Source organism: Chenopodium album, chromosome 25, assembly GCF_948465745.1.
Source record: "Chenopodium album chromosome 25, dcCheAlbu1.1, whole genome shotgun sequence".
Taxonomy (NCBI): Eukaryota; Viridiplantae; Streptophyta; class Magnoliopsida; order Caryophyllales; family Amaranthaceae; genus Chenopodium; species Chenopodium album.
In genome coordinates, this window is record NC_137858.1 from 12837540 (window position 1) to 12862361 (window position 24822).

General features: G+C 34.5%; 2 protein-coding genes across 2 annotated transcripts; both read right to left on the minus strand.

The window, feature by feature from the left end:
* Positions 1 to 3385: 3385 nt before the first annotated feature.
* Positions 3386 to 3895, minus strand: LOC145613716 (uncharacterized). The gene has a single exon (XM_081668789.1). The coding sequence runs from the start codon at positions 3893 to 3895 to the stop codon at positions 3386 to 3388; it is 510 nt and encodes a 169-aa protein (XP_081524915.1).
* Positions 3896 to 12421: 8526 nt separating this feature from the next.
* LOC145613339 (PH, RCC1 and FYVE domains-containing protein 1-like) lies at positions 12422 to 21320 on the minus strand. Its single transcript, XM_081668425.1, has 9 exons — positions 20805 to 21320; positions 19512 to 19598; positions 17072 to 17161; positions 16887 to 16973; positions 16686 to 16805; positions 14477 to 16582; positions 14249 to 14395; positions 13196 to 13746; positions 12422 to 12815 (listed from the first exon to the last, which is right to left on the minus strand). The coding sequence occupies exons 1-9, from the start codon at positions 20850 to 20852 to the stop codon at positions 12653 to 12655; spliced, it is 3399 nt and encodes a 1132-aa protein (XP_081524551.1). The 5' UTR covers positions 20853 to 21320; the 3' UTR covers positions 12422 to 12652.
* Between the last annotated feature and the right edge of the window lie 3502 nt (positions 21321 to 24822).

Genomic DNA, 24822 nt, shown 5'->3' on the forward strand with positions numbered 1-24822 from the left:
ACCCGTGATCAATGGTACCCTGAACATAACGCAGAATCCGTTTCAATGCATCATAATGAGCCACTCTGGGATCATGCATAAATAGACAAACCTGCTAAACTGCATAAGTTATATCAGGGCGAGTAAAAGTGAGGTACTGCAATGCACCTGCAAGACTACGATAGAGTGTTGGATCATGAAACTTAGGTCCAGCGTCTGCACTGAGCTTGGATTGAGTATCCACTGGAGTTTGTGCAGGTTTACAACTACTCATACCTGCACGCTCAAGAATTTCCTGTGCATATTTTTGCTGTGACATAAACAAGTATGAAGGAGTACGAGTAACAGCAATACCTAGAAAATAATTCAGAGGACCTAAGTCAGTCATCGGAAACCCTTTCCGTAAGTGAGTGATAATGCTCTCACGTAGTTTATCTGAGGATGTAACCAACACAATATCATCAACATATAGAAGTAAATATGCCATGTCTTTCCCATGTCGGAAAATAAATAAGGAATTATCCATTTTAGCAATGACAAACCCCATCTGCAAAAGATAATTAGCAAATCGCTGGTACCAAGCTCTCGGAGCTTGCTTGAGGCCATATAGAGCCTTGCGAAGTCTGCAAACATAGCCTGGAAATCTCTTATCAACAAAACCAGGGGGTTGATGCATATAAACACACTCTTTTAAATCACCATGTAAAAAGGCATTTTTGACATTAAGTTGATGAATAGACCACTTACGAACCATAGCCAAACTCAACACTGTTTGAATAGTAGCCGGCTTAACAACCGGACTGAACGTCTCATCACAGTCGACACCTTCAATCTGAGACCTGCCATCACAAACTAAACGAGCTTTGTGTCTTTCAAGATCACCATTAGCTTTCAATTTGTGACGATATAACCACATACAATTAACAATGTTCACCCCCGTAGGCCTAGGAACCAATTCCCATGTCCCCGTTTCAATTAAAGCACTATATTCATCACTCATCGCAGCATTCCAATTTGGGTCGGAAAGGGCTTGTTTGTGATTTTTGGGAAGTGGGGAGCGGATAATGGCGGATAAGCCATATTTTGGATTTGCTTTGGAAATCCCATGCTTGGACCTAGTCTGCATTTGTGGAGATAAGGGTAGTGGTGAAGTAGGAATTATTTGAGGTATGCCACGAAGTGGAGGGGGTGTGTATGTGAGTGTGTTGCGTGGAGAATGAGGTGGGTTGGGTTGTATAGGGCTGCTGGGCTGATTCGGTGGGCTCAGGGGAGTGTTTGGCTCGGTTCTGGGCTGATGGGCCGTTGGTGATCCAGCGGACGCTGGGTGAGGTGGGCTGCCCAGCTCAGTTTCTGTCTGGCCCGCTGGATTACCAGCGACAGATGGGCTGCTTTGTGGCAGCAAGGGTTGCAGCCCATCTGGATGTTGCTGTGGTGTGGGCCGGCCTGTTTGACGCATGTGGGTTTGCAAATGGTAATGTTGCAATAATGGTGATGGATCATCTAAGGCTAGAAAATCATAATCATTCGATTTAAAATTGGTGATGTTCTTAAACGGAAAAGTTTGTTCATCGAAAGTGACATGGCGAGAAATTATGATTTTATTAGTGTTGATATCCAAACACCTATATCCCCTATGGTCGGAAGGGTAGCCTAAGAAGACACATGGAGTGGAGCGAGGTGCAAGCTTGTGAGGCATGGTGGCCGATAAGTTTGGGAAGCAAAGACACCCAAAAACTCTAAGATGACTATAGGACGGAACAACCCCAAATAAAGCTTGAGCTGGAGTAATTTGATTGAGAGTTTTAGTAGGAAGTATGTTTAGGAGATAAGTGGCCGTTTCCAAGGCATGATGCCAAAACGACGGAGGAAGAGAAGCATGAAACAATATAGTACGCTTAACATTGTTAAGTGTTCGAATCATGCGTTCGGCTTTGCCATTTTGAGAGGATGTGTGTGGACATGAGAAGCGAAAAACCAATCCATTTTTGACACAAAATAATTTGAATGGGTCGTTATCAAACTCTCGACCATGATCACTTTGAAAGGATTTTATAGGACGTTCAAATTGAGTTAAAACATATTGTCGAAAATTGAGAAAGGTTTGAAAGGCTTGAGACTTGTACACAAGAGGAATAGTCCACACATAATGAGTATAATCATCCAAAAGCACTAAATAATATTTGTGACCTTTGTCACTACGTACTGGAGAAGTCCACAAATCGGCATGAATAATATCAAAAGCAGAATAAGTGGTGCTATTGGAATTATAAAACGGCAAACGAGTATGTTTTCCTAATTGACAACCTATGCAAGAAGTGGAGTCAAGCTCCTTATTACAATCAATCAAATTTTTACTCCTAAGAAAATTAAAGGTGGGTGATCCAAGATGTCCTAAGCGGTTGTGCCATGTGGTTGGAGACAAAGCTGTAAGAGAGGTGGCTAGACAAGCTGACGGTGTTGTGGTCACAGGATATAGGTCCCCGGTACTATTGCATCTGGTTATTAGATTCCCCGTTCGTAGATCCTTCACAGAAAAACCATTAGGATCAAACTCTATTGATACAGAATTATCAGAAGTAAATTTTCTAACAGAAATTAGATTTTTGATAATTTGGGGAGCTAAATAAACATCACGTAATGAAAGAGATTTATTAGCAACAGTAGAATGACCATAACCCGTAATTGGAATGCGTTGACCGTTACCAACTTGAATATAATTAGATGTGCTTAAATTAAAAAGGGGTAAAAGATTACCTGCATTGTTTGTCATGTGGGAAGTGGCTCCGGAATCCATGTACCACGATGGATCATAATTTTGAAATCCCATAGTTGCAAAAGCATTGCCTAGCTCCGTCGGTGTCATGGTCGGACCATACTCCGAGCTTGAATTAGAGAAGACCGGTTGAGATTGTTGAGGTGGCCCAGAATAATAAGCCTGCTGGGGCCGTGGCTGCTGAGCAGGGCGTGGCCCAGCCCATTGCTGAAGGTACGGGTAAGGAGCCTGCCCCCATTGGAGAGGAGCTTGTTGGGCCTGATTTGTTGGGCCGTTCCATTGAGGAGGTGTGCCCCATTGCGGAGCATTTTGTTGCTGCTGAGATTGTTGCTGCTATTGTGGTGACCCTTTGCCACGACCCTTGCCACGACCTCGGCCGCGACCACGACCCCGGCCACCCGAGTTGCCACCCTGTCCGGCCGGCACCGCCTGTTGCTGTTGAGAGGTAGTTGAACCGGCTGTGTTGCTTGATTGGGCCACGAAAGAAGATGCTTGAGAAGATGAGTCATTGGCACACCGCGACTCTTCAAGGAGTAAACGTGACCTTGCTGTCTCAAAGGAGGGCAGTGGAGAGGTTTGTTGGATCATTGCAGCAACTGTATCAAAGTCTGTATTCACTAGCCCTGAAACTAGTCAAATTACGAGTTTTTGCTCCGATACGGGTTGATCAACATTGGCTAATTGATCCTTCAAGTTTTTCAATTCCCTACAGTATGCAGAGATGTCCGGGAATTTTGACAAATGAAGTTGGTTGAACTGATTCTCAAGATAAACCGCCCGAGTAGTTTTATTATCTTGAAAAATTGCCTTGAGTTTGTCCCAAATCTGTTGAGCCGTAGCTCCTTTTTCTATAACTGTTTCAAGCAAATCCTTAGAGATTGTGCCATAAATCCAGTTCTTGACAATGGAGTCAAGTCGTTTCCACATCTCATCTGATATATCTGTCGGTTTAGTTGTTTTAGAGTCAATATGATCAAGAACATTATACGCGTGTGTATGACACTCAAATAGTTCAACCCAATTGGAATATTGGACGTTATCTCGATCAAGAATAAGAGGAAAAACGTTCTTGATATTGTTAACACCTAAAGCAGGGTGATAATTAGAAGAAGAGGATGAGACTGGGTCGTCATCTTTGGCCATGGTATTAGTGGCAGCAAGTAGTTAGGCGCACCAAAAACTAAAACAAAAGAAAAGAATTGAGACAGGGAATTAACTGATAAACTAAACAATTAATGATGGTGGAAGAATACTTGCAGGGGCACTAATGAAGAAAATTCCGTGGAAAGAGGACAAAGATGGCGGCTAAAAAAAAGTAAAATAATTTGCGGAAGCTAGATCGTAACCTAAAGCTGTGATACCATGTTAGATACTTAAAACTCCTCAGATTGGAGTGTATTCCATTAATCAATATATATAGGGTTATAATCGTGAGTCCTAATCACATTAGGAATCTCAAAAGATATTTACAAATATTCACAAAATATATCTCCTACTATAACAGAATAGCTTGAATATCTATCGTATATTCTATCATTAACTAATACTAAAACAAGATATACTGACATCGTCTTCCTCCAAAAATGTGTAAATATTGCTTTCTCATAAAATATTTTTCCACCTAAATGCTTTAATATTTTTTTAAAAGCTAAGTTACTCTATTTTTATTGGTTTGAAAATTATTTTATGAAGGTATAATTTTTGCATCAATAGATGCTTCTACAGAATACTCCGTACTATATAACCTCTTAATTATTTGATAGCTAAAATTATAATTTTTATAAGGTTGGTGCTAATTGTATATTGTATATTTTTCTAATTAAAATTACATCGATATGCATCAATGTCTTTCGACTATTTCAATAATTCATTGTAAATAATATGGTTCATACATACCCTTAACTATAAACTTTTTTGTATCTAATTCTAATCTTTATATACAATATCACAATGTAATGCAATAGAACATAAATTATTAAAAAAAAAAATATCACGCTGCATCACAGGGAATAACCTAGTTCATTAAATAATTGTAATACTCTTTTTTCATATATTCGTTTCCCATAAAATTGCACACTTCTATCTTTGGTTAAGAATCACTATAATTTCATTATTTCAATCTTCAACCAACCTCACACTTGCTAAATTTTTTTATTTCAATCTCGTACTAACAATTAGCCAATTACATATACCTCCACCAACTATATTTTATATGAAGTATTATAAACTCCTCACTATGTATTTTTTTTCTAAAATTATGTGTCAAGCCACTTTGCTTTAGAAGCAAAATGGAGGGAATATAAAAAAATGAGAGAATTAGGCTATGTTTAGCTCATCTTATTGGAATTAATATAATATATAAATGTAATTAATTCATGTAGGGTCTTGTTAGAGTCATCTGCACATAAATAATACCATATTTGGATAATGAAGGAATTATATACTAATAGTTAAAAGTTTCCTACCACGAGAGTGGATGTTGGTTGAGGAAAAGGACATACATTAGTGTAAAATAACACGAAAGAAGTTTAAAATGGGAATTATAAACAAATCAATATGAACGAGTCACAGACAAATTATTAGTTGATGGTGTGATGCAACACATATAAGATTATGAGGCAAAGAGGTTGTTTTCTAATATTGCTTATCCTATAAAACAATACAGAGTAACATTCATAATTCAACAACAGAAATCTTTCTAATAATCTTATGATAACTAGTGAACTAAATATGTTCTACCTTATCAAATGAAAATGGTAAATTTGATAATCAAAATAGGAACATTATGCAAGAATCAACAAAAGGTGACCCTACATAACTGCCGACCAAAGCAGTTGCATATTTCCTCAACGAAAAACGCCATAACTTACAATAATGGTCTCTTCCAAGCGACAAGATTTCCTGTCGCAGGACTTTGATAGAACACTACCTATATTGATCATAGTCGGCAATTAATACACACTTCTTCTTCAACAACCTTATCTAACTACAAAATAGAATCTCTTCTTCATCATAACTTATACATAATCTTGTTAGTTTTATTAGTCGGAGATATTAACGAGCAAAGTTTTACATTTGTAAACGTGAGAAGGTAAAATACTAGAAAATTTTAAAAGTTAGCTTGTACTAATGTACTATGTTATTAGTTGTTGCAAAACTTGATTTTTAAAGTAAAAAAAAAAAATAAAGAACTCAAGATGAGGATTATTTGCGGTTGTAATAGTCAATTATGTTCCCTCTATTCCTATTGATGTTCCAATGTTCATCATATTTTACGCAACTTCATCAACTACGCACTAGTGCACCTTTGACCTTTGATTCATTTGGTTTCATCTAAATAAGAATTATGAAAAAATAGAATAAATAAACATTTAGTAAAGAAAATGCAACATCGTCTTTTGACATGCTAATTTTATAACCGAATTATAATTTATTATATCAATACAAATTTACTCATAGGCCAAAATCATCTTCCACTCCTACATCTAATCCCAAATCAAAAATTGTTATGATTATTATACTAATAATAGTATATCGTGTAGAATACTAAATTGCACTAAACTTAACTGATTTCACACACGAATAAAGTGATTTATTGATTATACATTTATCTAATGATTCCTAAATTTCAACCGACTAATTAAAATTTCCATAATTGAACATATAAATCCCACTACCTAGTTCTATCACATGCAATATTTCTCTTAATTAGTATGTACTATGTTTTTCATATTATTATTATAATCTTCACATCATCTAGTACTATAAAGTTTTTTATTAACCAAAAAAGTTATATTATTATAATCTTCACATCATCTATAAAGTTTTTTATCAACCAAAAATAGTTTTATATTATTATAATATTCACATCATCTAGTACTATAACAAATACTAGTCGTCGCATTTAATAGCCCCCCACTAACCCATACTAACAAATTTTGGAGCCACCAAATCTTTTCAACCCCCACACATATGAAAATATACTATGTTTGTGAACCTTGCATTTATTTCCCTTGTCCAACATAAATGCTCCCAACCCCACCATATGCTACAATCTATCATCTGGGAGCTATCACCTTTGATAACTCCTGAAATATGTAAAATTATTCAATCTCGAGTTTTTTTTCATTTTAATAATACCTTAGTTTACCGAAAATTCTCAAAACATCCTTATATATACCATATCTCAAAAATATGAAAAATTCTTCATAAGACTAAATTGTGTTAGTGTGTTACCCATCCATCTTCGAGAGAGATTTATCATCAATCGATTCCTTTCATCTATATATTGTAACAAATTATACCATTCTTCAAATTCACACTATATATGTTATAAATATACTAGTTTATTTAATTCCTCCTACTCTCCTAGCTAGATTTTTAGGTCATGCCCATAAGCTTAAGGCACGTTGATATTTATACTTCATGCAAATAAACCAACCATTTTTGAGAGATGAGAATAGGAAGTTCATTATTTTACATGCTTAAGGTATTGCTACTTCTTATATATTGTACTTCTTTATCTCTTGAGATTGCTTATGGATCAAGGCAAATTACCAATAGTGTTTTCAAAGTCATGAAGCCCGGCCCAAGGGACGAGCTTTCGATGGCCGTGTTTTCAAGCGTGAAGCCCAAAGGATCACTTCCTCCCCCATCCGGCCCATCGCAACGTCACAATAGTTTAGGTTTAGAAGCTTCACTACCTTCATAGTAGGTATTACACTCTTGCATAGTTGCATGCATATATGTAAGTAGGTATGTGTTAAGGAGTATGTTTATGAAAAGATGATTATATGACATTTATATCATACATATTGCTCTGATTTTCTCTTTGATGTTCTTGTTTATTGGAAAATATCCATGCATTATTAAATTATGAGATTTCTGTAATTGTAATTGCAATTTACAAGTATATAAAATTACTACTTCGTACATACTACATAGCTTTTAAAGCGTTTAAGCTTATATTTAGAAATGATTTTTGTTCAATCAACAATAAGAAATAGGATAATAGAGCTTGCAAGCCTTGAAAAATTTACAATTGAGAGTTTTTTGTCTATATGGTATGCTACTAAAGTTATTTTGATAATATAATAAGAGATTAATAAGCAAACAGATCGAATTTAAATTAATACAACGTTAGTATGTAGCTATTAGTAGTTATGACCATGTTCTTTTTTATTCTTCACACTTTCTCCAATAAGTTCGTTCCTATATTTATCTGTGTTTACACTTAAACATTAATTATATTTCAAGGAATGACTAGGAAGAGTAAACAAGAAAACACACCTATTTTTAAGATAATAACTAGTAAGTGACCCGGGGCGTCGCCCCGAGTTGATACTGTTGTAGACGTACAATCAATAAATTTTTTAGAAGGCTTTTCAAAACTGCAATTGTCATTGTCAAACCAAAATTGAGTTATTCTTTAGATATAATTTTTTTTTATTTTTTAATTGAACCTTGTGGTTTGCACTTATATGAATTTTTTTCTATACAAATAACATAGTTGATATTGGCTTAGATGGTTAAATAGTAATATGTGTAATAAGAGGTGGTTTAAGAACGTTTTTTAATATGCGGAGTACGAAGTAGGGACAAATTAAAGAGTGAAGTAGGAAATAAATGTGTTTTTTTTGTAATAATTAAACCATATGGTTTAAAGTTATATATATATATATATATATATATATATATATATATATATATATATATATTTCTTTTTCATAACTATATTGTTCTTGATAATTAGCTTAGATGGCTAAAGAGTCAATTTTGTTGTAAGTGGTTTGGGGTTCAAATCCTCTTATCATCATTTTTTTTTTATTTAGTGATGGTGTGGTATGTGGAGATGTTAGGTAGGTGACATGGCGCTGTCAAATGTTCGTAAAGTGATGTGGCGTCATGAATTGTTGGTGAAGTGACGTGGCATAATTTGGAAGAGGCTACGTGGCGCATAGACGTTTTTATAAACGCCTTTTAATATATTAGTATAGATTTTATTACACTTTTACACCCTCACGTCTCATGCTATTCATGCATACAAAAGGGCATATTTTTGCTACCACTTATATCATGTTGAAATATGAATCGTCACAAGCAGGGACAGAGTTAGTACAAAGTAAATAATTGTCCTGTACAATTTTTTAAATATTTTTAAATGATTTACACTTTTGTAAAACAAATACGAGTAGTTTAATAGTACTCCAAGAAATATAGTACGAAATACTTCTCTTCCATTATAATCATATGGAACAGTTATTAACATTATACTCCTTATTAACCTTATATAACCCTTAATCATACCATGGCACAAACTGTCTCAATTTACGTGCTAAAAAATTATCAGTTAAGATTTCGGGGGACATTTTAATACTTTAGGTCAAAATTGGGAAAAAAAATGATACCATAGCTGATGTCTTGTTTTGATGAGAGCCTGAAAATTGTTTCAATTTACGTGTCGATAATACTATTCAATTAATGTTACGGTTGTTTTTTCAAAAAAAAAAAAAAAAAAAAAATTATGTTACGGTTGTCATTTTAGCCTTTAAGATTCTAATTTGATCGAGGTCAATATTGCCACACAAAAAAAAAAAAAAAAATAAAAACCCTTAAACATATGGATTTAATATAAATAAATAATAATCAAGGGTAAATATGTTAGTTAAAATTAAACAACACCACATGTCACAGTTAACATGTTAATAAATAAGTCACCAACAATTACGACCTGTTTAAGGCGGATATACTTCAAAGACAAACATTTAAAAAATCGAATTTACAATAATATATTGTACATCCGTTGTAATGTTACATTAAAATGATTTAGGGTCTGTTCACTTCAGTTTAATTTCAGTTCAGTTTAGTTCCAATCAATTCAGCTCCTAATTTCCTTCTCTCATAAAATATTCATTTCAGCTCTATTCAGTTCAGTTCAGTTCAGTTCAATAAATGTAAACAAGCCCTAAAAGTTACCCTATAATGAATGAAAGTTACCTAATATATATATAAGTTATATCCTAATACTATAAATAAAAGTTATTTATGCTTTAATGATAAAAGTTACCCAAAAAAGTCTAAAATTTACCCTAAATTCAATAAAAGTTACCTCGATGTATGATAAAATTATTGTACCTCGGATGTATACAAAGTTTCTTGTCTTTCAAGAGTGGTACGGTGTATGAAGTATTATTTTAGGATTATAATCAAATAAAGGATCATTTTTATTTATAGAAGACCGATCTAAGTTCATATGTTCTTTTTGACAATTATTCCTTTTAAAAATCATGTATAATTCTCAACAAAACTCAAATCATGTAAAATGCATGTGAATAGAACCGAGAAACTCAGAGAGTGTGAATCCTACTATGAGCTGAAAGGAAGTAAGGACGGTTTTATTATGAGCTGAGGGACCTCTCAGTTAAAGTTCCATGATATATGTCATGCGTAAATGTCTAACATACATATATACTCCGTATAAGAGAAAACACACTTTCAAGCTATAAGGTTTACGGGCTACATAAATCATACTAATATTGTGATATATAATAAAGCGCATTTGATCTTGTGAAGTTGATTGATCTCTCTTTTAATGGCATAATGGGTAAAACCCGGATTCATAAATTATGAAATTTAAAACCTTATTATTATTCAACTTTAGAGGCAAGATTTCAATTGTTTCAAAAAAAAGAAAAAAAAGAGGCAAGCTTTCAATAAAGTTATTGATAGTATATACTTCTGTAGTCTGTATCTTCTAACACCTTGGGTCGGTTTTTCATGCGAACATGCTAATGTTTTCGGATAGTGACCACCTCTATGTACACTTGCTAGTTGCTACGAACGAACATATTACATGTAGTCCGAACAAAATATTGTTATTTTTCTTTTGGTGTTTAGAGAGCCCACAAGGATTGGAGATGAGAATCGATCCTTAGATCTCTTGGAACTGGAAGGGGAGCTCTACCCACTTGATATCCATCGCTCTCAGTCTGAACAAAATATTTAAGAAGTTGTATATGCGTCGTTAAAATATTCGGTAAAATTGACTTTTATTAGCTCCCTCGTTAGAAATTGGCATTGACTTTTTCTATGTGATCCAACCAATTGAACCAATGCACCAAATTGATATAGTATTCCGTACTTAGCTCAAAAAATTCATCAACTCATGGATGATGTTATACAGTTATACTATCTATCAAGAATTTGTCAAAAAAAAAAAAAAATCTATTAAGAAGTCGATGACACAACAAATTATGTTGCACTAAGGGTCTGTTCTCATTACCTGAACTCGGCTGAGCTGAACTGAGCTGAACTGAGCTGAACTGAATATTTTATAAGAGAAGGAAATTAGGAGCTGAGCTGAACTGAACTGAACTGAGCTGAACTAAACTGAACTAAACTGAACTGAGCTGAGCTGAGCTGAACTGAATTTCAACGTAAGAGAACATGCCCTAATAAGAGTATAAGGCATTATACGTTTAAACTCATTTAAGACATTTTTTTGGGAGAAGGTTGTCCTAATTACTGTTTATGTACCCGACAAAAAAAATACAAGTACATATTTACAATGATGATGATGGGCATGATCATGATATTAACCTTAAATACAACAACTATTGTCAACATCTCGATCTAAATCTATGAATAATTCACTTTTGCTTTTTTTTTTTTTTTTTTTTTTTGAATGGCGCTTATTTTTTTGCTCATCTGATGTGCTTTGAACTTTATTTTTTCTGATGTACAATACATCATATAGAATTTCCCAAAAAAAAATGATGATACAACCTTTTTTCCTAAGTGCTAACGAGCGTCCTAGGGGTCTTTAATAACAATTTAATACAAGTATATTTTCTAAGATGGTATTAACTTTGAAATGCATACCAAAATCATGCATCAATTGGTATAATTTAGTACTTGATCTCTATTTCATATTTGCACTTTTAGTCATCTTAATAAACGTCAACGATACGGTTGTTAGTTTTTGCCTTATTATTATATATAAAAAAAAGTATATGCTTTGTAGACATGTATTGTACCAAAATATCAAATTTTAAAAACATTTACAAATGTAAGAACAAAGATATATAATTATATATGTTCAAAGTTTCACATTACTAAATGTGAAAAAGTGAAATGTTTACACATCATAAATAAAAACAATTATATTACTTATATTTATAAATTAGTAATGTATAGAAATAATATTAAGTCAAAGTGTTGAGATATTATCTCTAACACAAAGTTAATATATACGAAGTAATATACAGATTGAGCACAGCGTCAAAGTGATGCACTTGTTTATAAAAAAATTGTATCAGAGATTCAGATGTAGATTAATAAAATGGAAAATTGGAGCCATACGAATATACATCAAATTCATTCTAAATTTACGTAATATTATTTATAATTATAATTTATCCGTTCCATAATTTTGCCTCGTTTGCCTTTTGGAGTTTCGGTACTTCATAATATAATCACGGACCACCCTATGCTAATTAAGAGGTGGCCTAATAAAAGAAAAATTAAAAAAACAGCAAGCCACCCCTAAGTTTTGAGGGAAAGAGAGGTAGGAATTCATCAAAACAATCTCCAAAATAAGAGGAGAATAACAAGGGATGATCGGTTAAATAGGAGACATTGACGTTAAACTAGCTACAATCATACATCCCATTTTTCTCGCAATGAATAATTTATATTTATATACACTAATATGACAATTAACAGGTCAAAAGATGTAGCTTAACGCCTTAACCCCCAAAATGCTAAAATGAAGTGTAAAAAAAAAAATCAAAAATTCTAGAGGGGCAGAAGAATGTGATTTACTCTGTCAATATCATAGCCAATTCTTTGCAAAAAGGCATCCCAATAATTACAGGGTCACTACCTACCTACAGTCATCGGCTAGTTGTAAGAGGATGCCGGGGACATGGCTCCATCTGATCTTCTCGCTGTTTGTCCAGAAACAGATGACTTGTCAGACCCGCGAACATTGTACCTTTCATACACCTTTTCACGATTCTCCGACCACCATGTTTCCGCCTGGTGTTCCCCGAATCTTCTTCGGCTGCATTGATGGAAAGATATGTCAAACCTTGGCATATATAGACCGCTAGTTTAGAGTGGTTTTATAAGGACATGTTTCAAAGAGGCAGCTCATTTGACACAATGTTTATTAAACATTGACGATTTAGGTAATGCATCTTGAATTAACCAATTTACAAAATGATGTGAATAATTTAGTGAACATATCTTTGATGAACAAGAATCCATGTCATTTTCTTCTATCAATTTTATCAACTGCCTTCTGATGTAGATGCATAATGCATGGTTTAACTTTTAACAGCTATAACAGGCAGACTTTTCTCACCGTCATCATACTCTCAAGGGCCATACAATATCTGAATGAGGAAGACATATTAAGACGCAAAAATCTGGAATATTTACCTGAAACGCACTCGTTTGAGATCTCTAGTTCCATCTCGAAGGGCAACCAGAGTGATATATACACCAGGTTCATACTGTTCAATCCACTCTGCTTCAACTTGACTATTATTATTAGCTGCTGATGGGACTGGACTTTTTGACCTACTACTATTAAAGCCATCTTGAGATGATGCCGAAAACCGAGCATCAGTGGCATCAGAAACACTGCTGCTGCATGTCTGCAGACCACCAGCAGCAGCTGACAGTTTGGCATGTAACTGATCCTCTCTAACCTTCAAGGCTGCAAAACTCTCATTCAGCTGGTAACTGTTTTCATTGAGCATGTATGATTCCCTAGGTGATTGTAAAGGTCCAGTTCCGTTTGTCGTGGATGAATCAACTACAGTTTGCGAGGAGATGGAACCATTTGTAGGATCGGATCTTAAAACGTGCTCTCCGCTTGCATCAGCAGAATGAATACCATTTGGTTCCAAGCCATTTGGTAATTGTGGCATCTTTATGTTCTCTAGATCATAAGCCCCAGGTGGCAACCTCTCAGCCATATCTTTGAGCTGAAACAAGAATTGATATACATAATTGTGAATTCATCTTCACAGAAGCATCCTCCACATATAAAGAGAATTAAACACAAAGATATCACTGGATTAAGGAAAAAATTAACCTCGATTCAAAACATTTTTTTAATGCCTAAATCACAAACTTACCTAAAAAACCTTCTAGAAGGGAATGGGATAGTATTGAAACATAATAAGGTAGCGCAAACAATGGGAAGAAAAGCATTGGATTTAGGAGACATTCCAAAACAGAGGGAGACATTTGCTAAGGGATGAACAGAGCACAACGCATTGTCAAATCAAGAAGATAATTTCTTATGGATCAACAGAGAAAACAGAAGTGCTTAAAAAAGAATTCCATTAGAAGTTGATATTAGCGTAAACAAATCGAAAAAACTCAGCTTTGTAAATTTGCACAGTTATGTAGCACCAGATATTATAACATTAACTTCAATAAAATGATATCAAAAAGTGTTGAAATAGATATTCGGATAACAACCTGTGCAGTAAGCGACTTTATAACATCCTTAGCAGCTTTAGTTTTTGCAGTTTCATCTGCAGCAAGTGCCATAGCTTCTTGAGTTTTCTTTGACGATTTTTGAAGCTCTAACTCTTGAAGTTCACATCGCTGCTGCAAGCTCTCAACCTTACCAGATAAAGACCAATTAGACAAAAGCATTTATTCGATTGACTACTAGAAAACATACATGGGAGGTATATAACATACCTGCGCACGCAATTTAACTACTTCTTGATTTAGGAGTTCATTAGTCTTCTTCAAACTGTCAGAAATACTTTTAGAGAAAGACAAGCCGGAAGTCGTAGGAACTGGAGTTGCTGAACGTGGAGGGCTTGGCTTACGTGAGAAAGGTGACACTGGTCTGGAAATGGAAGTAGCAGCTGTTGTCGTAGCAACCGGCCTTGGTATTGTCTGCTTTATATCAGCACTACCAGATAAAACAACGTCCTTCAATTGTAACAAAGGTGTTTGGGAAGTCTGAATCAGTGAGAATGTCTCAGCTTTCTTTCCCTGCTTGGCAGCTTTAGTATCTAATTGCTTAATTAAATCCAGATTGGGAGGTAGCATTGACTTTGACAATCTTAATTCTGCTTTATCTAATTTATCTTTGTTTTCACCTGAGAGCCGAGGCCCTGAACTTTTTCCTCTATTGCTGCCACCTTCCATAACTTTACTCAATTTGGCAAAACAAGTATCACATACACGATAAGGTTTACTAGGATTTGGAGCAAGGGCTGCCCTAAATGCTTTCTTTGAGCTACAAGAATGACAGTGTACAAGTCCACAATTGTAGCAGTTATGCCTTTTTCGTGTAAATCCAAAAGCCTGCCTACAAGAGGAACACTGAGACTGCTCAGCACCAGATACCCATTTGTGAAGACATATGGCTGCTGTGTAAGTAGAACCACAAGTGATATATTTAACATGTCTATCCTTTAAGGCCTCAATCAAGGTCGGTGTCTTTCGGTCCTCTATATCTCCATGACCTAGCCTCCCATTTGCTCCCTTTCCCCAAGTGTAAACTTCATTCCTGGATGTTAACACCGCCACATGATATGCACCACAGGCAATCTCCTCGACCGTTTCACCAGCAAGCCTATCTTCAACCAAACAAGGTAGTTTTCCATCAGAAAAAGGATTCCCAAGCTGACCATAAACTGTACTCCCCATCGTAAATACATGACCCATTGTAGTCAACCCAACAGTTAAACTATGTCCACAAGCAACTTTATGAAAGTTGTATTCAATAAGTGATGGCACACAAGTTGGTTTCAGACGGGGCTCTTTATCACCTTGACCAAGACGATTTTTATCTCCATCACCCCAAGTGAATAGTTTTCCTGATGAAATGCTAGAACTGGATTGAGTTACGATCACTTCAACCACAGCTGCAGTATGCCACACCCCACATGCAACAGCAATTGTCCTCAAACCTGACAGAGAATCCACCTCTCTTGGATAAGGAATATTTTCACGGTCTCCATGGCCCAAGACACCAAAGGTTCCATCACCAAATGTGAAGAGCTGCCCAGTTGATGTTATTAAAGCAGTATGCCATGGACCACAAGTTACAGAAGCCACTTGGAGTCCTTCAAGAGGTCCAGCAATTCTCTTTGGCATCCAATGACTAACTTCATTACCATGACCAAGAAGCCCAGCATTATGAGTGCCATCACCCCATGTGTACAACTCACCAGACATTGTTACAGCACAGCTATGAAACTCACCACATGCAACAAAATCAACATTATAAGCAACTAAAGATTCAACTAAACGAGGTTGAAAAACATCCTTCCCCACACCATGCCCCAGCCTACCTCCAGATTCTTCACCCCAGGTGAAAACTTCCCCTTGCCTTGTGACAAGAGCAGCATGCCGGACACCACAAGCTATGAGGTGTACATCCAGAACAACATTAGACTCCAATGGCTTGGGAAGAAGAAGATCTGCTCTTGTGCTAACAAAATTCACACTTTTATCAAGTCCAGTCTTGTAAGAACTCTCACATATAACCTCGCCCCAAATGTACACATCCCCAAGAGCATCACAATCATCGCCTGCAGATCCATGACTAGAAGTGCTGGGTGCACTAGAAACACTAACCCGGAAAACATCTGAAGCAGATCCTTTTGCTTGCATATTTGTATTTTCTGAAGCTACATGTGATTTCTCAGAAGACATAAAGTTGCCTGACTGATTATGTTTAGGAGAGAAACCACCATGAAAACTAAAAGAATCTTCAGGTGAGCTAAGATATCTTGTCAAGGTAAGAGAACTGTCACTTGGACTACTTGATGTCAAATCTTTGTTGTCCTGCAATCAATTATCCACAAATTTAGCTTAATATTCCTTTGAAATTACAAACATGAGAAACAGCAACCAAATTTCCAAGATTTTGATAGTTTCAAATGTTTACTTGTAAGGAAAGTCCTTCATCATTCCATCCGTCAATTTTCGAGCGCCCACCTTTCCCTGCAGCGACAAGTGCTGTGAGACCAGCAATCCACACCTCAGCCTCAACTTTCTCCTTGCAGATCTGAAAGGCACAATAAACTTTTAATCATAGCCAGACATCATAAATTATGACCAAGACAATAGCTAAAGCGTTGTTACCAACCAGATCAAGAGACCGTTTTCCGTTATTGTATATAAGGGAAAAGGACAAATAATCCTTGTCCGGACGCAAAAACCTTCTAAAAACAGCCTGGAAAATAGAGATAAGAGAACATGTTTAGTTGGAGTTATTAAAACATCAAGTATAACTCCAATACAAGTGAGTATCGCCCAAAAAATAAAACTCACAGTTCTTTGTCCAGGAATAACTTTAGAGACACAAGATAGCTTTATACTTTTCTCACCACCACTAGACAACCAAATCAATGTTGTTTCATCCTGACATATTTCAGAATAAACCGCATGGTCAGCAAAAGAGAGATCTGCTAAAAAGTAAATATAAAGATGGTAATCTGACTAGCAATAATAATCTATTAGGTTAAGAGTCGAAAGAATCCACCACAACATCAATGAAAAAGAATGTTACGTGCTTAGCATTGAAGACAGGAACATATACTATACAAGAGTAAATTGGTAGATGATTAAAATGGCATCATCTACTTGCATTTGGGGAAAAACAGATCGATAAAAAAGAGAAAGAAGATTACTGGCAATCCCTAACCCGAACCGAAAAACCGACCCAAACCTGACTCGAAGTTAATGAGAGAAACCCGAACCCGACCTGAACCGAACCCGAACATCCCGAATTCGACCTGATTTGACCCAATCATCATATTTTGCAATAATATTAAGTTTACACTATTTTTAATAGTTTTTAATCACAACCCAAAATTGACCCAAAATCTAACCCGAACCCGACCTGCTGACTCGAATTGCCACCCACTGGAAGTTAAAATAAGCTAATAGTGATCAATGCATCAATAATGTGACTCGCTTATCAATTTCGAAATTTGATGAATGCGCGGCTTACAAGTGTCTTCTGTAGACACATATGCGTAAGCAAGTACTAATTCAGACCATGCAGGCCAATTATCCAAAGCGTACTTACCCCACAGCCTTACTATCCTTAGAAATTTGAAGGCTGCAATTAAATTAATATTCAGCTAAGACATGAGTGAATGTGCTAAGAGTTCCTAAGCAATATAAAAATCCCAGAATTATCAACAGAGCACAGTCTGTTTACTTTACAAAGAAGCTTTTATATCTTGTTTAATGAAATTTCACTGTAATCCAAAATTGAACAATTGTTGGTTCACTTCAACTTCATGTTTATTAGCAAAATTCCTCCTTGCACTAGTCGTTGCATGGTTAAAGTTCAATCGTAATTTGCAACAATGTTGACATCAATCATTCTTTATCATTTCTATGGCAAAAATTCCTAAAGGCCAACATCAACACATGCCACACTTACAATTGTAAAGATTAGTCATTCAAGATTACATGACCTAATGAGTAATGACCTCTATCTAGGATCTGCAATTACAGCTTACAGTACTTGACTGATTTTAAGCTTAATCTTATGTCGTGAGTCAAACAATCTCCAGTTCTCATATGCTCCATAAGTGATTTACACCTTCATTGAAACAATTTCATGAAAAAGATAAAGCCATCGCAAAAATTCAGATCAGATAAACAGACAAGCCTATTGGACAACAATTATATTACTATCTTCCATCACATTTCCAACTTAGCTTTGAACTCATCACACAATTCACTATAAGATTTTTTTTTCTTTTATTTTTTAAATCCCTCTTAACCAACTAAATCTTAATTAAGAACACCATTTTGACACAACCATCATGAGAGTTCACTTTATAAGTCCAATGAGGTTTCACCTTAAAACCATATGGCAATGAAGGGAGCAGACCCTTAGCCTTATAAAGTGAACACAACTTTCTCTTTACTTCAATGTGGGATACATATCTCAATATTCCCCTCTACACATCATTAATGTGGGGCAACACTTCCACTCACATGTGGGTTAGTTCATGGATTCAACACTCCCCATTGCACATGAGTTGTTCATATTACTAGCACATATCACAACTCAATCCAACTCAACCTAGCTATAATACCATGTTAAACGAGCCTGGCTGCACCCTTCACGAGACTTCAATTTATAAGTCCACAAGGAGTTTCACCTCAAAACCATATGGCAGGAGAGGAGAAGCCCCGTAGCCTTATAAAGTGGACATAACGAGGGAAAGGGAGACCAAAAATGACTTAGTTAGAAGAAATTAGGAAGGATATGAAGTATATGGATTTGCATAAGAGTGAGGCATTTGATCGTAATGGATGGAAGAGGAAGATTTTTGTCGATGAATACAAGGACTAATCAATTTGGGTTCATGCAGCCGACAAAAGAGCATTATATTCATAACTTTAGACCCCAAAATTTAAAATTCGGTAAACACACACAACATACATTATAGATGTTGAATAAACAGAAGTGCATATTGGCAAGAGCTCAAGCATTCAGCTCTTCTACAAGACTACAAAATATCTCCTACAAGACTTCAACATAAACAGGCCACAGTTCTTTGATCAATAATACATGGACACAAACAAGAACAAGATAATGTAATGGATAGTATAACCCCACAGGCCCCATTGATCAGTATATTGGCAAGAGCTCAAGCATTCAGCTCTTCTACAAGACTACAACATATCTCCTAAGTATTCTCAATCAGCTAAACTGAGAAACATAATCAGAAGGCACTGAACTTACACTAGAAAGTCTAAACGGACAAAATTTTGGCTTTCCCTTACGACCATATTTAAGTAATTGAGCACCTTTCTTCAAAGCTATCAATGCCTGCATTTTAAATAAAAGTGAAACTGATTAGTTTATGAGGCACTAATCTATTTAGAATGTATGCATGTTAAGTAGCCCTAACTAGCTATTTTGACAACATCATTAAAACTTTTAAATAAAGAGGGTTAATAGATAAAAGCAAAAGTAATCTAAGACATGTCAAGCTGGAAAGAGAGATAATAATATAAGTTTCAATAATCAAGAGTATACACCAACATCTTCGGAAATATGTGAATCACAACTCATGAAGTAATCCGTATAACTAGCAACCATTGTCTAAACTCTAATGTTCCAAAGTAGCCAGTACATTCTTCACAACTCAGAACAAGAATTTATAAACTCTTATCAATAAACAAAAATCTCCTGAATATAAAACCACATTTATCAATATTTATACATGATCATAAATTCATAAACATAACCCATTTTTTAAGCTTCTAAGCACAATCAACAAAGTGTACCATAAGTTATAGGATTCACATAGGCATGCAAGATGCCAAACAAGGACCAGCACCATCATATTACTCACCTATGAAAATCTTTCAAACCCCTTAAAGTTGCTAATTCCCCATTCCCCCACCCCCCACCCCCCCCAAACAAGTCTAAAAGACAAAGCCCCTTCCCCACCCCACCTCTTCTTCAGAAAAAAGATGACAATAACACAACCCGTTTATCATACGACACGACCATTTGCCAGCTCTACCAAAACAAAAACAAAAGGGAGAAAAAGGAATGTGATGTGAGAGTAAATCCTAATTATAACCCTCTTCAATATCCCTCCTTGGGTAAACAATGTAGTTAATTCCAACCATGTATACGCAAATTTTTTTTTTTTTGAAGAACCTACCTTATTAATTTTCGAAATATAATAATCAAAACAAAACTAAAACAAAAAAATTAAACTACATTCTTCGTAATTTACAAATAAATAAATAAAAATCATCAAAAAAAACCCCATTATACTACATTCTTCCTAATTTCTAAAAATAATCATCAAAAAAAAAAAAAAAAAAAAAAAAACCAGTAAACTACATTCTTCCTAATTTCTAATAATTTCAACCAAGTCAAAATTAACTTCAAATTGACCACCAAAATGAACTAAATTCATTGACATACAGCTAAAATTCGACGTCCCAAAAACTAAAATTGTTAAAACAAACCAAATTGATCACAAAAAACAACAAATTGAGGAGAGAGAAAAACAACCTGCTCAATGTCACGATCGGCATTACCATAACTAACAAGATCTGCCATTCCATGTGAGAAATTCAATTAATCGCCTCCCTCTCCGATCTCTAACATCACTGCCTTTCATCCTCTTTCTACACTTCCACCATTAAAATTCAACAAAATCCCCTTAACCTTGACCAAAAATCCCACCCTAAAAACCCCAGAAATTACCCAATTATACTCCCCCAAAATTCAATTTTCAAAACCCTAGATCTAACTAATTCTATCTTCCCAAAAAAACCCTTTTTCTTTCCCACCTCTACAACAACTCTCTAGTGCAGAGTTCCCAGAGCAGATCAATCGTGCTTTTTAGCAATTGCACGAATTTCGAGGTAACAATGAAATCTCGGAGTTTGAAGGAGGAGTTCGGAGGAGAGAGAAAGTGCGGCGGCGGGAAGTTGCCGGCGGCGAGAACTCCGGCGAAGGAGGAGAGGAAATGAGGAGATAGAATGTTTTTTTTTAATTTTGTTTGTTTTTATTTTTTAATTTAACTTTTTATTGTCTGAAGAGAAAGAGGAGAGAGAAAGTGAGAGAAAAAAGAATTAAAGTGGCGGTCGCGTCCGCCTAAGTACAAGTCAAAGATGATGAAAGAATTGAAAGAGAGATTGAGAGAGAAAAAATGTTGCTTTTTACAAAAATAAAATTAATAAACAAATTTTAAAATAATTTTAATATTTTTATTTTTTTGCTAGAATTATCAAAAGGCGCGAAAATGATTTTAGTCTAGATTTTTTTTTTTTTAAACAATGTTAACGAGTGCTCGAGTATTTGATTTTGGTCTAGATTTTTTTTTTTTTTATCTTGTTAACGAAAATGATTTTATTAAGGGTCTACTCACATTTACTTAATTTTTGTTCAGTTCAGTTCAGTTTCAATCAGTTCAGTTCATTTCAGTTCAGCTTCAATCAGTTCAGTTTAGCTCCAATCAGTTCAGTTCTGTCTAGATCAGTTCAACTCTAATTTCCTCCTCTCATAAAATATTCATTTCAGCTCAGTTCAATTCAGCTCCAATCAGCTCAATTTACCTCAGTTCAATAAATGTGAGTATGTGACCAAGCCCTACATGTAACACTTATTACTGTATTAATTTAAAAATGTACTACGCATTCTCCTCAAAAAAAATGTACTACGTATGTTATGATTACGCAACGATCTGTTTAATGAATGTTTATTTAATTATATGTCGACTTTTAGCGTAGTTATCTTAGCAATTGTTAGATTTTACTCCTTTTTTAAGGTAAGAGAAATTCAAAAATTATTAGTTTTTGCCCGGTGCAAATGTACGGATTCATAATAATAAGACTTCAAAATAATAAGTCAATTAAAATGGGGTTAGTTTAGTGAACTAACTTATATAACATTTTTTGTTTAATTTGAATTCATTTAATAACTATCCTTAAAACTCTCTTGTTATATACACTAGGTTAGGTCCCCTGTCATGCACGGTAATTTCACTAATAATTTAGAATCAATACTACATATGTAAACTAAAAATAAAATCTTTTATAAAAATAATAGTATAACCATAAAATATATATATTTTCTTTCAAATTTAGGCATATATGAAATGAACACACGAAGAGTAAATTAGACAAATGAGTGTTATAAAATTTTTAATACGGTGACGGAGGGATTAATAACAATAACAAAATTTTAGTTGCGTGCTTATATAAAAAATTATTTTAGTATGAATCAATTATTTCATTAATACATCATTTAAATAATTTTGTTACAAAATCGCTATATACTCCATACAAATATTGTGTATTGAATATTTGAAAGTAGGTATAAAATACTACAATTTTAAGTACGTACTATCATATTTATACAAAATATATGAAATAATATATACAATAAAAGATATGGAAAATATGTGAATATTATTTTAAGGATGGGAATCACAATAATTGAATAATATGATTTGAGAAATATATAACTGTTGTACGTAAGAAGTAAATCACAATTTTATGATTTGGTGAATTTTTTTATAATAAGTAATTGATGTTGTCAATAATAAAAATAGAGAGAGTGAAGGATAGCTCAAGTGGTTAGAGCTTTCCTCCTAATTTCAAATGATCTTAGGATCGATTCTCATCACCCTTGCCCTTGTGGCTCTCTAAACACCAAAAAAATAATAAAATAGAAAAAAAAATGAAGGGAAAAACAGCACCAAGAAGTGACACGTGTCATTCCAGGTGTCTGTTTTAGTATTATGTTATTGATTATTTAAAATATTTTTATAAATTATTGTAAATTTTTATTCATTAAATTTTTTATAAAGTTATTTGTAAGGAGAGAAAAAATAAAAATTTTGGCGGAAATTTTTTTATTCTGAATCCGACACATGTATTTTACGGGGTGTTTGGAATGTGGGAATGGGAGTTTGGGGATTAAAATGTGGGAGTGGGATTGGGAATTGATTGTTGGGAATATAGAAAAACATGACAATACTTTGTTTGGGTAGTGGATGGGAATAAATGGGGAATAAACAACAAAAATACAATATTACCCTTACTAATCTTTCTCTTCCATTTTTTTCATTAATGGCAAAAATGTCATATTCTACTTATTCCCATTCCCACCCATTTATTACCTACCCTCCCTAGGTAATAAAATGGTGGGAATTCACCCCATTTATTCCCACTCCCATTCCCTACTTTAATCCCATTCCCACTTAACAAACAAGAGATTTTATTTTATTTGGGATTAAAATTCCCATTCCCACCCTCAATTCCCATTTACCAAACCCCTCCCCCCCCCCCCCCCCCTCTTGTGATTACTTAATATAGAGTATATGTAGATTTCTCATGAGTTATGAGGTTCTTCTTACGAGGAGAACTTTTAATGTGATTTTGGTACATATTATTACCAAACAATATGTTCTCTACATTTTGTTCATTTGAATTTGGGGCTTGTTCACATTTACTGAATTGAGCTGAACTGAACTGATTGGAGCTGAACTGAACTAAACTGAAATGAATATTTTATAAGAGAGGAAAATTAGGAGCTGAACTGAACTGATTGAAGCTGAACTAAAATTAAGTAAATATGAACAGGCCCTTGGTCTTTTATTCACTCACTTTTCCCCCTCTACCTCGTGTAAATGCCATGGTTATATCGGTTAAAAAAAATAGAAAAAAAAAACATGGTTACATGGTAAGCAAATTGAGACAAATAAAAATAATGATGGTTTTTTTTAATTTAAAAATGGCATGACATTTTATTGTAGAGTATGAACTAAATGATGCTTTGCTCTTCACACCTTTTGCTATAAAAAAGTCCAAAAAAATCAAATCTAACGCTATTTTAGTCACAATATTTTTACAAATTACTATATGCTCTCGGGTAAACCTATGAGTGTCTTTTTACAAATGTATCAACTTTTCTCAATCAAAAATCTTTATATGAACAAGATTGAATGGAAAAAAAAAAATACACCTAGCTTAAAATGTAACTTGAGACAAAATCAAGTTGATTTTATTTGACTAAATGGGTTAGATATTATCGTATTGTACGGGTTTATCTCATATCATTTTTAATTATGTGCATGAGAGATGAGTTAAGTGTGATAGAATCAGATAGAAATAAAACATTATTAATTTTAGAGTCAACCCATCAAATGGACTCTTAGGTTGCTATAAATGAAATTGAAAAAACTAGGGAAATTATAATCTATGTCTACATTATTGGATTGTCATTGTCTTCATTGATTAGAGGTATCGATTTCTTTGTGTTAGTGATAAGTTATAACAAAACGTCTATATATACACTTAACACATGGGCAATCATCAAGACAAAAAAGACTTAGACGGATGCAATAGGGAGATTAAGAACTAGTGATAACGTATGTATCGGTTTACACCTTCATAAACTCTAGTAACTCTCAAGGTTTGTTCTATACAATTTATTTTATCTCGATACGAACTTAACTTTTTTAAATCTATCTTATCGAAAAACCTTTAGAGAATGGGACAATTTCTCTATAAGTAAGATC